The sequence below is a fragment of the Hydractinia symbiolongicarpus genome, chromosome 12 (assembly GCF_029227915.1).
Source record: "Hydractinia symbiolongicarpus strain clone_291-10 chromosome 12, HSymV2.1, whole genome shotgun sequence".
Taxonomy (NCBI): Eukaryota; Metazoa; Cnidaria; class Hydrozoa; order Anthoathecata; family Hydractiniidae; genus Hydractinia; species Hydractinia symbiolongicarpus.
This window is the reverse complement of record NC_079886.1, coordinates 7,043,037-7,057,305: the sequence shown is the minus strand read 5'-3', so window position 1 is coordinate 7,057,305 and position 14,269 is coordinate 7,043,037. Positions and strand designations below refer to the sequence as shown.

General features: G+C 33.6%; 1 protein-coding gene across 2 annotated transcripts; it reads left to right on the top strand.

Annotated features, from left to right (window-relative positions):
* Nucleotides 1-1,829: 1,829 nt before the first annotated feature.
* LOC130622257 (gamma-aminobutyric acid receptor subunit pi-like) lies at nucleotides 1,830-13,893 on the top strand. Of its 2 annotated transcripts, none has more exons than XM_057437698.1 (9): nucleotides 1,830-5,871; nucleotides 7,982-8,082; nucleotides 8,905-9,088; nucleotides 9,792-10,003; nucleotides 10,472-10,554; nucleotides 11,097-11,237; nucleotides 11,424-11,638; nucleotides 12,229-12,372; nucleotides 13,466-13,893. In XM_057437698.1, exons 1-9 carry the CDS (start codon nucleotides 5,692-5,694, stop codon nucleotides 13,781-13,783), a joined length of 1,578 nt encoding a protein of 525 aa, XP_057293681.1. In that variant the 5' UTR covers nucleotides 1,830-5,691; the 3' UTR covers nucleotides 13,784-13,893. The 2 variants fall into 2 exon arrangements, with proteins under 2 accessions (XP_057293681.1, XP_057293682.1); XM_057437699.1 differs by lacking the exon at nucleotides 1,830-5,871 and adding an exon at nucleotides 5,888-7,713 and having other exon boundaries at nucleotides 13,466-13,892.
* Nucleotides 13,894-14,269: the final 376 nt, after the last annotated feature.

Here is a 14,269-nt window from a genome sequence, read left to right as displayed (position 1 = left end):
CAGTTATAAAATTCTATTTACTAAGAAAATCCTTGATTTGTATTACAAAATAAAAAACAAAAATAAAAGAAAACGATATAATTATAAACAAATACCTTGTTAACTTACAAGACCTAAGAATCTTTTCATGTTACCAATCGAAGTATTTACTTGAGGGTGGGAAACGAAGACTGTATTTATTAAGAAGTTATTCAAACATTCGGTTCGATTGCGTAGCTAACAACTTTTCAATTGACGTTCAAATGTTTTTCTTACCACAATAAAATTGTTTTTAATAACGCTTCTAAACTTTTCATAATTTCTAAAATGAAATAGCTAAATATTCCAAAGTATCCAGTTAATTAGGTGATGCTTCAATTAAATGTGCCAGTGTTTTCTTTTCTTCTTTTTAATGCATCTACGAAGCAATACAACGAATAAAAAATTCTGTACATTTTGATTTTCGCAATTAAAATAAATTAGCTTTCATCTTTTAAATAAGTTATAAGTGTTTTGATTTTAGATATATGCGAAAAATAATATGGCAAAATACAAAGGCGCTGTGTCGATATTGCGATATTGGTTGTCCTGATAAAAAAAGTAAACATTTCTTGATTTTTCATTTCATTGTTATTAGTTTTTCTGTTTTCACTTCTTAAAACCGATATTTATTTTCCAGTGTAAATAGTTTTACCCTTTTGTTTCTTTCATTCTAGTGTTTATATTATTTTTCTTTGCCTCTCATTACTTTTTTATTCATTTCTGCGTTAAAATTTCGTTAAATATTCATATGGTTGAATCAGAAGGCGGTCAATACAAAATAGAAAGAGAAAAGGAAGAACAAGGGAAGACAAGGAAAGAGGGACTTCTCCATAAACTATCGCTTTGACAGAGGTACGCCTTTTCTCTTCAATACTTAAGGCTGTCTTTACACACACAAAGAAATGCACGAATTCAGTTTCTTAATCTCACCCTTGATCTTCTTTCAATTGCTGGGAGAACGCCCATTTTTATCGAATATTTGTTGCTATATTCCTTTACAGTCTCTAAGAATATATATTCAGGTGTTGTAGAAATTAAGATTTACTCTTCTTAAGTAAAACAACCCAAATGTTCCCTTCTTGTGTGAAAATTTGCCCTATCTTTTTGTTACCTTGACGTCACCAAATATTTTATATTGACTCCCTTTTCTGTTTTGTGTCGATTAATGCCATCCCGTTTAAGGTTGTTAAATTTTATATAGTAGCTATATTAATAAGGGTTTTGGGGAATAAAGTCTATAGGAAATAGAAGCTGTTTAGATATACCCATGTAGTTATCTACTTTCAACAGCGAGACATAGGGAGATATGTGTCAAGGTGGGTGGGTGAAGGAGGTGGCAAATGGAGGAGGGGGGTAGTGTCATGTGGTGTTTGTTTGAATAACAAAAAGAGAAAAAAGAAATTGTTTTGTAATAAACATACAAATACAGGAAATTTAGCACCCTTTCTTTGTTGTTTTGACACTGTGTCATATTATCAAACTTTTGTCACCCCCTCCCTCACCAAAATTCAACTTTCTATGATACTGTTCAAGCACTACTTGTTTTATTGCATGTAATTTCAGAGAAATAGATTAACTTATTTCCTCAAAAACGTTATTCTTTCTCTATCATATTGCTAAAATAATAAAGTAATGAGACGGAATTAAACGTGCGAAGAAAAAATTTTTTCTCTTACCCCTTTATTGTCGCGTCAACTTTCATCTGAAACATTTTTTAACATTGCACCATTTAAGGAATAATAGAAACGAAACTGAAATCGTTGTGGAATCTCAGAGCAATTAACACACCTAATGATATTGCTAAAAGTATAGGATGACATGTCGGGTAGTCGAAGCAATGTAAAAGCACAAAATTGACGCCACTTAATTGGAAATGTTAGTTTGTTTACAAAATATAGAACTAAAGGTGATATTTTGGAATCTTAAAATTTTAGCTTCAGCCAATGCGGAACATATTCAGATTTTGATCTACTTGCGTACAGACATCTTATGTTTTAAATATGCTGTATGCTGACGTAATGAGTCACTGTAGCGATAATATTTTAATTATATCTAATTGTGAAGTATCACGGGTAAATAACATTTACGCAAACAGAAGGAGGAAAAAAATAAGTATGTAATAGAGCTAGACAATGTAAATTAGAGACATTCTATTAAAGTTTGATTTGTTTATTGTATTGTCGAGTTTTGTCATGTTGCGAGAACTTCGATTCGTTCACACCTTGTTTTGACGCGAGCTATCTAATTTCGATGACACGGAACAATGCGTAAGTTTAGCGATTTTTTAAATTCTCCAGACAACCCATTTTACACTTCTAGAAATGACTGGTTGTCTGAATGATAAACCTTCTCTGTGCGCTAGCAATATACTAGGTGAAGGAAAATATAGTCCGTGTCTTCCTCTTTAAGTGTATTACCATTGGGTATTTCACAAGAAGCAGCGCATACGCTCTAAGAAATGTTTTAAAAAATAGAATGAAATTTGTTGTTACTTGAAGTGTATTGGTGCATTGTTTATTCGATCAGAAGGTTTTTAATCATATCTTTGTAAAGTAAGATTGATTGACTACAGTAAGTTTGTTAAAAAATGTAATATTAAGTTTTATGAAAGAAAAATAATGTTTGTGGAATCAGGCTCAAATAAATCGACATGTTCTGACGCAGCTTGTATAGATTATTTCAGATCTTATCGTGTCGTATGGTATCGTTGCGTATAAAGGCGGATTTCAACTTCCAAGTTTTTTGATGGAAACCCACTGAAATAAAAACGCGGGAAAAAAAATTAAAAATGTACACAAATATGGCGGCTTTTCTTCAAAAGTTGAGCCGAAGAACTTTGTTTTTATTATTGTTGTTTCACTTGAAAGTGAAAAGAAATAACAAATATAAAAAAAAAATATGAGGCAGACAACTTTTTCAGAATCGGAAAACGAAAAGCAAGTGTTTATTCATTTTCCTACCTGCTAGCTCTCGCAGGACAGGAAAATTCTTCCGTCGGAATGCGAAAAAGGTGATCTGCGCATGCTTACGTGATCATTTTCCCGTTCCCGTTCCCGTTCCCGTTGAAAGAATCAAAGAAGATCAAAGAAGACGATGTTTGACAGACATGGAACCTTAAAATCTAATATATTAATTCAGTTTGTCTGTTCAGTGTTCGTATTATCTTTCAAGGACTCGTAAATTTTCTTCCTTAAGCAAAAGCTAATGTTCTAATTTCTGAACCTAGAAAAACAACTTCCCGAAAACTGTGGAAAATAAAATTGCCGTCTGACCTTTTAAAATTTTCGAAAGGTAGACTTTACTGCATACTAGTTGATTAACGCTTATTTTAGTATTAAATCATATAGCCACAACAAGAATTAAGTTGTTTTGATTATTAAATACTGTGGTTATAATCTGGTAATGGCGACCGCCTTTTAGTGTACGTGTACAACTAATTACAGGTTTTATATTACTTTCCTCTAAGGTGTTATTAGACAGGTTCGTTGTAGCAGTAGGCTCTTCACTAAATATATATCTCACCTATTGAAAATCCGGCTTTAGAAAGGCTTTGTCTCTTATAATAATACAGAGACTGTGTCTGTTTGTAACAGGCAAAGTGGATGTCTTCATTTTCCTTTTATGTAGCCGAAAAAGTTATGTCTGAAATGTTAAAATTTCTGACATTACGGCGCGACGTCAATAACACTTTTTTAACGTCAATATCCTATATTAAATTAATGAAGCCATTACAGTGCACTTAAAACTTTGATGCCAAATAACTTGGAAACGAGGTGGTGACGTCAATGTTTTTCACCGCGTGCGTAACTAGGGACCACCTGGGACCAATTTCGGTAAGTTTTCCAAACCTGGGTCCCAAAATCCGTTTCGTAATGCACGGGTTTATGACGTCATCAAAAAACCTTTACACCTTAATATCTCTGCAACCGTTTGTCAAAAGTACATGATCCTATACATTTTCTTGATCATCGTTTCAAGATCTATACGATGAAGGCAACAGGTATACAAATTTCTAAAAATATATTTTTTGGGTTTTGACGGGCTATTGCTGACGTCAGCAAACATTTTAAACCCTTATATCTCATTAACCGCTTATCAAAACCACATGATAATATACTTTTTCTTGATCAGCAGTTTAAGCTCTACACAATAAAGGCAACGTGAAAATAAATTTGCAAGAAAATTTTTTTTGTCTCTTGACAGATCCTTGCTGACGTCATCACAATTTAAATAACGGTTCCTTTTTAATGTTATCCTGTCTAAGTGGATTTTTCCAGGGGCCTTATCGACTAGTCTATATAATAATACGCCAGTTCCGTGTCTCTGTGACAGGCAAAGTTGATATGCTTATTTTTCTTTGATGTCGTTGAAAAATGCATATGTCTAATATGTTAAATTCTCTGACGTTACGGCGTGAAGTCAATAACACTACTTTCACGTCAACATCCTATATTAATTTAATGAAGCCATTACAGTGCACCTAAAACTTTGAGGGTAAATAACTTGGAAACGAGCTGGTGACGTCAATGATTTTTCACCGCGTGGGTAACTAGGGACCACCTGGGACCAATTTCGGTAATTTTCCCAAACCTGGTTCCCCGAATCCGTTTCGGAATGGACGAATTGATGACGTCATCAAAAAACCTTTAAACCATAATATCTCTGCAACCGTTTGTCAAAAGTACATGATACTATACATTTTCTTGATCAGCGTTTCAAGATCTACACGATGAAGGCAAAGTGTATACAAATTTCTAAAAAAAATTTTTGGGTTTTTGACAAGCCATTGCTGACGTCAGCAAAATGTTTAAACCCTTATAATTCATTAACCGTTCATCAAAATCACACGATTTTATACATTTTCTTGATCAGCAGTGTAAGCTCTACACAATGGAGGAAACTTGAAAACAAGTTTCTCAATTTATTTATTGTGTATTTGCACTGCTGACGTCAGCAAAAAGTCTAAAACAACCTATTTTTCCATTGCCCATCTGCCTAAGTGGATTTCTCCACAGGCCTTGTCGACTAGTTATTATTATTATTATTTCATGCTTTTTTGCTCAGCGTAGTTGATGTCCCTACCAGACAGATTCCGTAAAATACTTGTTATGTGGTGGTAATTACCAAAGCTACAGAAAATTTCAAAAGGCATATAGATTACTACCTAAGTAGCCTTTGCTAATTACAATGAAAATAACCGCTTGTTTCTCTAACTTTATGCGGAACATTTGTTAGAAAATTGTGAGAGAATTTCTTTCTCTACATTTCAAAAGATTTTCTGTATCCATTTAGCTGTAGAAAACATATACGAAAAAGGCTTCCCACGCAATGGCTTATATTGTTCTCTTCGTTTGTCAGGCCTTTCTAAGGGATAAAGTTTATTGCCTATATGTAATGCAAATACATGCTTTTTTAAAAAACAATATCAAAATTCAAACCAGGCTGTTCATATTTCCCTATTGTTCTAAACAATAGACCTGTTTTTCTTAAGCTGAAATCCCAGCCAAATATAAAAGAAAAAGCTTGAATCCAATCTCCTTTGTTCTTCTTAATGAATTTCTAAGTTAATGTGTATATTCTCCTTAACGTTGTGTAAAATATTTCATGCAGATTAAATATTTACAGGCAAAATAAGATCCAAGAAGGTTAAAAAATCTCTTTAAATCCATCATGGCGCTTATGGGAATGGAAAATAACTTTATAGCAAATACCATGGCATTAACGAACATCACAGAGGCCGTTGACGTTATTAAAGGGTATGGTCCGGATTTTACATATTTCCTCATGGTATCAGTGTTGTCGGCTGGTGGTAATTTTAATGGAGAGTGTTGGTTTGAATTTCCCCTGAAGGTAAGATTATGTTTTTACCTTTAGTCTTTTCTTGCAAAGAGTTGGGAAGGCAACTTTTAGCTCAACGTGTTAATTATATGTATACCTGTAACTATATCAACCTGTAGATAACCTGCAATACTGGCTTGTACCTTCTTGATTCGCCCATGAAGACTTGAGTGTATATATTGACGCTTTTATGCAACACCAAAAAAAATACAGAAAAATAGTAATGTAAAGATTTTTCAGCAATACACATTTCCCGAATTGCATGTTTTTAAAAAATTTTACAATTTTAATGTTTTGCCTTTAAGATCATATTCAGCTTTATTGAATTGGTGTATGTGTAAATTTTCAACTTGATCCGACATGTGAAAATGCTGTTTTGGTGGTGTTAATGTTGCCGTCAATTTTTTTTCTTAATTTTCGACTTGTACTAATAGGCTTCTGCTTCAAGCAGGGGTCAATAAGTACAAAATTAAAAAACCGTTTAAACAGGTTGTTCGTTTGCTGTATGAATCAAAAGATTTTAGCTACATTTTATCAAGGTGAGGATTTTAAAACTCACATTTATTTTTTTAAAGGGGCTACGGAACGGCTGTCGGTTTTCGACTTTAGTGACTTACACGAAAGTCGAGCTCATGGCGGCGAAAAACAAAAATGGCTATTTTTCCGGCATGAAAGTAATTTACAGACTCGAACTTATATATAGATATATCTAGAATCTTTATCTTCTCCAGCCTTGGTCATGTTTTCATCTAGGATAAGTATTGCTGAAATATTTCTTTGTAATATACTTTTCAAAAAAAAATAATAAACCAGCGAGCAAAGTGCGCTGGTCTGTTCATTGCGCGAAACGCGTTGCCGGATTTTTAATACGTGCGCGGGATGTACGGAATGTGAGCATTTTAACCGGTTCGTAGCCCCTTTAAACAAACTTAAGAAAAAGCAGCGGTATATCAAAGGCAAATAATTCAGGAAAGGAGTATTAAATTGACTGTTCTTGATATTGCAAGATTTAATTTTTCGCTGATTGTGTAAACACTAAAATGTTTCCGATTTTAATCGGTTATATCTCGAGGATAATCTAGAATAAGTCAATTAAAGGTACAACTTGTATTTAAAATCTCTTTCGTATTTGGGTGATGTCATAAACGTCCTTCTCATTTCAATGTGCTAAAATATTACAATGCATTGCTGTTGCAACAATATTCAAACTAGTTCTTGGGTAAAGAAACTATATGGACCTTTATCGAATTTTAGTGCTATGCTATCATTTTAAGCGTGATTATGTACCCAATTCAAGCTAACACTGCCACCAATCAGTTTAGTTGCTTAGAATTTAGCCTTTTTATGACGAAGTCTTCTTGCAGGTATCTGGGAGACTGCAAATAACATGTAACATTGGATTTCGAACTCAGATATATACTCTCATTCAGTGAAAAATTAGTAATCTGATCCATCGTGTGCAAACATCCTCTAGCAATAAAACATGTTAATTCATTTTTTCAAAAAGGCTTTTTGTGTGGTGTTGTTAATAATTTTTTTCATGGTTATCACTTTTTAAAAAGAACGAGAAAACGTAGGCGAAAAAGAAAACATATAGCTCCGCCTTCTGTTAAATGTAGCTATATGACAACTTGTTATTTTGAACTTTTAAAAATGTATATAACAATAACAAAAAATAACACGCAAGCAGGGTGGCCAAAGTCGTCCTCTCGATTTTAGCGATGATCGACTGGAACATCATTTAAAAAGTTGTGTTCTTCCTGGCTTCTTTACTGAGAATCTAGAGGACAAAGCGGCTGGTAGGAGTGTAATGTTGACATGCAAGATCTGTTTATCATTTTTACAATCCATTTTGTAAGTCGTGTGTATGCATTAATTTCGGTTGGATATACATACCTAAGTAAGCTAGACTAAAGTAAAGCAGAAGTCAAACTATCGATATAATATTCTGTGCAGAAGTTTGTATTTGATCACAATGTTACTGTGAAGAATGATCGTGTGGAGCTCATGTTTACTTACTTCAAAGTAGACCTTGATCTCTCTAACCAGAAAAATCTTTAACCTCAGTTCTTAATCGTTCTTTCAGCGGCATAATGGAGGACTTAACATTGCTTGTTTATAGTGTTTTGGCTGCAAATTTGAATTAATGCAAAATCTAAAGTTGGAAGAAAATGCAACAAAGGCTTTACTACTGCTGTCGTATGTGTGCAGCATCATTCATGGGTAAGAGTTTAGTTTTATTGATACCCAGAATCTCAAGAGGTGACGTTAGACATCCAAAACTTATTAAAATATTACCTACTCTAAAGTACAAGGTTAGTTTGCCTTGTTGACAGTTTTTGCGACGGAAGCGCAAACGCAATATATTCACACCAGACCGTGAAAACGTAAGAACATATAAAAAAGCTTTAAAAAAAGGTAGAAGAAATGTACTGGACTTGTCTCTGTTATAATATGTTGTAATTACCTAACAAAAGAGAAAAGAAAAATAAAAAAGGAGGAAATAGAATTTCACACAATGTATAGACGCGATTGATGGTAAACAAATAAAAAAAGCCGCTTTAAAAGTAACCATCTTTCTATTTATTCAAATATTTCAAAAGCAACTTTTTCTACCATCTTTTCTTCAAAACTTTTTTTGAGAATATTTTTGCGTCTGCGTCTGCTTTCGTTTTTTTGTTCACACAACAATATGCCCAAACACACACGCAAATACAAAATTTTGATATCTTGCTTTTATGCTTGTGCCACACGGTCTGTTTTTGCGTTTGCGTTTGCGGCACAAATGTGAACCAGCCTTGAAACAGCTGAATAAAAAATCTTCGTGTTTGACGTTGCTCTCCATCCTTGCACATCCCAAAAACATTGTGTAATAACCAGACCACTCCGAAAAAGTTCAAGGTACAAGAAGTTACACCCACATTTTACAACAATATTCACTACCTGCTAATAAATAATTACTTTTTTATGATATGCAAGTCACTAAATTCAAACATTAACAGCTCGTTTTGTAGCCTTTTAAATAATTTATGTTTTAATTTTTAGCACGGACACAAAACTGCTTGCAAAGCCTTCACCTATATTAATCAATGACTACCATTACTTGAAAGAAATTCAATATCTAGCAACATATGAGTCTAACCTAAGACCGCATTTTCCAGTGCGACCAGAAGTTATTGCTGTTAGTTTTCAACTTGTGTCTATTGAAAATTTAGACATTGAAGATTCGGTATGCATTATTTAATATTTTTTTAATGCAGGTTCCATTAAAGTGGTATTAGCTGCAGTTTTAAATGTTTAGGCGTGGTGTTTACTGGCTGTTTTTATAGGAATGGTGTATTTTCGCTTCAACATAAATATACTTAACTTTTTGGCAAAAACAAACCTGATGCATTCTTAGCATATGCTTAGCACAGTCAAAACTGAAAGATTGGAGAATGCAAACTTGTGTTAACCACTACTAAGGTGCTGTTGTTTGAGCAGCTTATTTCAACTGAGAAACAAAGAACTAGATTTTGTTGGGGAAAAATACCTCAAATGAAACAATGATGTTTATTTGAGTTACAAAAAAAAAATTCAATATGAGCATATATTTTAGGATATTCTTACGTTACTGTCTAATTTCATCATGGATATATTTATATGCTATATTCCTATAAAAAAGAGGTAAACTGAAGCAAACTAAAGCTAACAGCGTTATTGACGTTTTCTTTCGTTGTTGCACAGTGTTTCCTTTAAGCTCTTTAGAAGTTTATTCATCTCAAATTAAAAAAATCTGCCAAAATGCAGGCAGTTTGACCAAAACATTGTAATGCACATGTCCAGATATTGGTAGTTGCGCCGAAAAACGCTTAGTTGCAATATTAACATTTTTCTTCCATATTTAACGATTAATCCACATCTGTGATTTTTCCATTGTTTTTATTTTTCAGAGTTTTAAAATCGACTTTTATTTACACCAAGAATGGGAGGATGAAAGATTACGTCATCAAAGCAGCGATTATTTAGATGTTAGCACCATGGCAACTAAAATATGGATACCGGACACATACTTTGTTCAATCAAAACAAGGTGGCTTTCTACAAATGGACAAAGGAATGGCAATTAAAATTCGTTCCGATGGTCGTGTCTTTTATCGTTCAAGGTCAGGTTTTATTGCATCATCATAGAATGTGCTAAAATTCCTTCAAAAAGCAAAAAAAGGCGATGTAAAGAGATGTTTGCCTCTGTGCTACTGTTGCCCAATTTCCATTTTTAGGTGCCTTACTTTTTGCAGTTGAAAACCCATATCGTTTTATCAAAACATTTAAAGGCTATTTATATATAAATAGACCTTTCTAACACCCTTTACAATAGTAATTACTCAGTATGGTAAGGTTAATTATAAAATTTTTCCTTTAAAGATATTTTGTAACAGTTAAGCTTCCTGCAGCTCTGCAAATATTTGAAAATTTTCCTTGATTTTAAGCCAATAATAATCCCATGGACCAATTCAGACTACTTACCACAATAGAGAAGCTTCGATATTTCTGATCATTACACTCCTATGTTTACACTCTCGATTCTGATTAAGTGCATGTTCTGTTCTACAAAATTTTTCTTTTAATTTTAGATTGATAATAAAAGTATCATGTGCTTTGGATTTTCACAACTTTCCAATGGACATACAAGTGTGTTTTCTTAACTTAGAAAGCTGTAAGTTATGGTAGACTCTTTTCTTGTTTTTGTTGCCTAAAATATATCTGAAATTCATTAACACATGTGATTTAAATTAAAGCAAGCGAAAACAGCTCTTTTCACTCATATGGCAATTTAATAAGCATTAGTACACACACTTTAAGTTATCTACTGCTTCAATACTTCAATAATATAAAAAGTTATCAAGCTGAGGTCTTTAATTCTGACACTATGCAAAAGCCGTACATATCAGATTTTACCTATGGTAAACCTTCCGAAGTATTACCGTTAATAAAGTACCTGGCATATCTTCCCATTAAACGTTGGAGGAATGTAAGGGTTAATAAAGCTATTCGTAGGCCCATGTAAACTCCACCAGAATCATTTAAATAAATCACATTCGCTATTTTGGCCAAAAATATTTCGTGCTATGGTAACACAAAATCAGCTTGTTTAACAGACAGACGCTGTCTTTTCTTATATAGACCTGTTTCCGAAATATTTATAAGTCGCTATATCTCGGTATCCCTTTATATTAATTCCATGATTTATTTATTCAGATGGTCATAGTGCAAAAGATATTGAATACAAATGGGGTGATCACGGAGATATGAACTTGGGTCAGTCTATACAAGATTCGTTATCTCTGTACAATATGCGTCCATTGAAGACATCTTCCAGGATAACGCAATATGTAATCGGTGAGAAAACTTCTTCTAAGTTACTAGCGGAAAAATGAACAGTGAAGCTTCTGATTAAAAATGGCAGTTAGGGCTTTGCGCACGATTTAGCTTAAACAATGAATACAAAAGTGTAAATATTTATTTGTTTCTTAATAAATACTTTCTCTAATAATTTAAGAAAATGTAACAAAATTGTATTTTTAGGAAACTGGTCAACGTTATCTGTCCACTTTGTCTTTGTTCGACACAGCATGAGTTTCATTCCTGCCATGTACTTTCCATGTGCAATCATTGTTATTATATCCTGGATAACATTTATTCTCGATCCTGAGCAGTATCCTGCAAGGACGTATCTTTGCGTCACCTCCATACTTACCATTGTCACCTTACATGCTGCAATGGACACATCGTTACCAAAGGTAAGTTAAGTGAGAGGGTGGGTGTAACCTTGGGTGAGGATTGCTTGGAGGCTACCCGAAGTAAGTTTGTGCAGGGTAAAACTTCAACAATATTACATGCATTTCAGAAATAGCGTTGAAGCAGCAAAAAGAAAAAAAGATGTATTCATTTGTTTATATTTACTTTTTGTGTTTTCGCAAATCTAATGTTGTAGCTATTGGTTTTCACCTTTTGCTACTGATCATCTTGATGTAGTAACAACACTTACTTATAAGAATATAACTTATAAGAATAATATAAGACTGGAAGTTGACATAGTGTTTTCCTAAAAACACAAAACCAAAAGCACAGTAAACATGACATATATCTTTCAAAGAAGTAGCTAATTTCCGTATAATCAATTGCTGAGATTCTTCGAAAGTTGCACTTAGTTGAATCGCACTGCATACATTTGCAATGTAAAAAAATAGGAAAAAAAATCGAAATTTAAGAACAAAAATAAAAAAAAAATCAGGATAAGAAGGAAAAAAAAAGAAAACATCATGTTTGATGGTTGTTTAGAAAAAGTATACATTAACAAAGTCATTCTTTCTATCTTCGCATATTTTAGGTGAGCTATGTGAAAGCAATTGACAAGTATGTTCTGGTCTGCATCCTGTTCATAGCTGGAGCATTTGCAGAGTACGCATGCGTTCTTCTCATCAGATCAAAACGAAGCAGATATATAGAAAGAAGAAAAAAAGTTGAGCAAAAGGTAACACGATAGTATTTCTGAAATTTAAATTTTGTGTGTTGGAATCATAAGTTGCAATTACCTTTAAAAGTAACTTTATCAAGGGGGAGGAAAAAAATAGTCAAGTAATAGAACGAATGCGTTGACACGGTTATTTTTGCGCCACCCTACCATCCCTAAACAGGTGTTACTTTATGTGGGGAAAAACGTGATTTTTAGACACCAATCGAATCGAATTAGTTACTCTCCTCCCACTAAATATACGCAGGTAAAGAAAAAAAACAACAACTATTTGGAATTATCACCAACCAGCCGATTGACTTAAGTAGGCACAAAATTTTAATGGAAGATCTCTCTCAACTTTTTGACCCGTGATATACCTTAAAAAGTCGTGCTACAGAAACCCAAATTAATAAAAAGCGATCACAGGCACAAGCTAGTCACTGTATCAATAATACCCAACCGCGATCCCAGGTCATTTTGCCTTTTTAATGAATTTGTAATAACAGCTCAGGGGCCAGAAAACTCTGGGAACGAGATTGGATAATTTCCGTATTCTGTCTGTGTGCAAAAACAAAAATGCGATATATGTACAACGGGCAGATTTACAGTCGCGCTACGGAATCATAAAATACCAAATGAAATATTTTGTTATCGACTTTGCTAATGTGAGTGAATTCCCGTAACTTTATTCATGGGCTAACGGCTAGTCTCTATAATAATTAGCCATTTCTTGTCAGCTTGTCGGATAAAACCGGGTCATCTAATCCACGCACAAAACCTTCCAACTATGAATAGCAAATACAATATATTTATATATCAACTTTGCTGCGACGAGCGAATCCTAGTGGATTTTCTACGGGCTAGCGACTAGTCTGTATTATAATATCCAGGTTGTTACCTGTAAGCCAAAAATTACAGCTACTAATAACGACAGGCAAATTCCGGTGGATTTATCGATAGGATGACTACTAGTGTTATGTATTGTTTTATGCAACGACCTGTCTAGCAACAGAGTTTCGCTTTTTCGGAAGTTAACTGGCTTGATAAAACCCTACCCTCTTAACATAGAGAATCTTTACTGTATTAGATAATTGAACATATTTTCTTGTAGGACAATGCTGTTAAAAAGTTATTACTGGAAAAGAATTGCAATCTTCATCTCAAGAAGAGATATCAAGAAACAAAAGTTAGCCAGCTCTTAACGCACAAAAATAATAATAACGATGCAGATATTCTAACCAATGAGCTTCTAACAACTGATCGGGAAATATTAACCAAGTTAGATAAAATACTAAAGTTTTACTTAAGAGAAGGCTGGCCAGATAAACTGGATAAGTATTCTCGAATACTGTTTCCATCTGCCTTTATAACTTTCAATGCTATTTACTGGATCAGCTCAGGAGACAATGCTGAAAGTTTTGCAAAATAACCTTGAAGATACTTCGGCTTTGAAAATCTTTGTAAATATATGTATTATTGTTTGTTTACGATTTTGTTTATTGAAAAAAAGAAATGATAAGTTTTTTAATCCACCAATGCAATTTCTTTACACCAAGAAAAGTTCTTAAAGGATTCACAACAAGCTGCCAATTCGTTGCTGAACCACAGTCAGTATACACCGATATATAGGTACAATGACTGATGCAATGGCCGTCTAAGTTAGAAAAAAAAATATAAGAATTTTGGTTTAGTGTTCCCATAGTAATATAATTTACTAGCACTACTTTCGTTAACCCTCGAGGTCTCAATTCGAAACAGTCCTCAGGGGTGGATTTTGACTTCGGCCACTCCGGCACTCGCCTAAGGAGAAATTTTGCCAATGATAAAATCATGTGCATCTAAAAGTAGTAATTTATTTAAAGCAACGCATAATTTTTATTATAAGCGTTTAATAAAATTCCTTTGCGAAAATTCC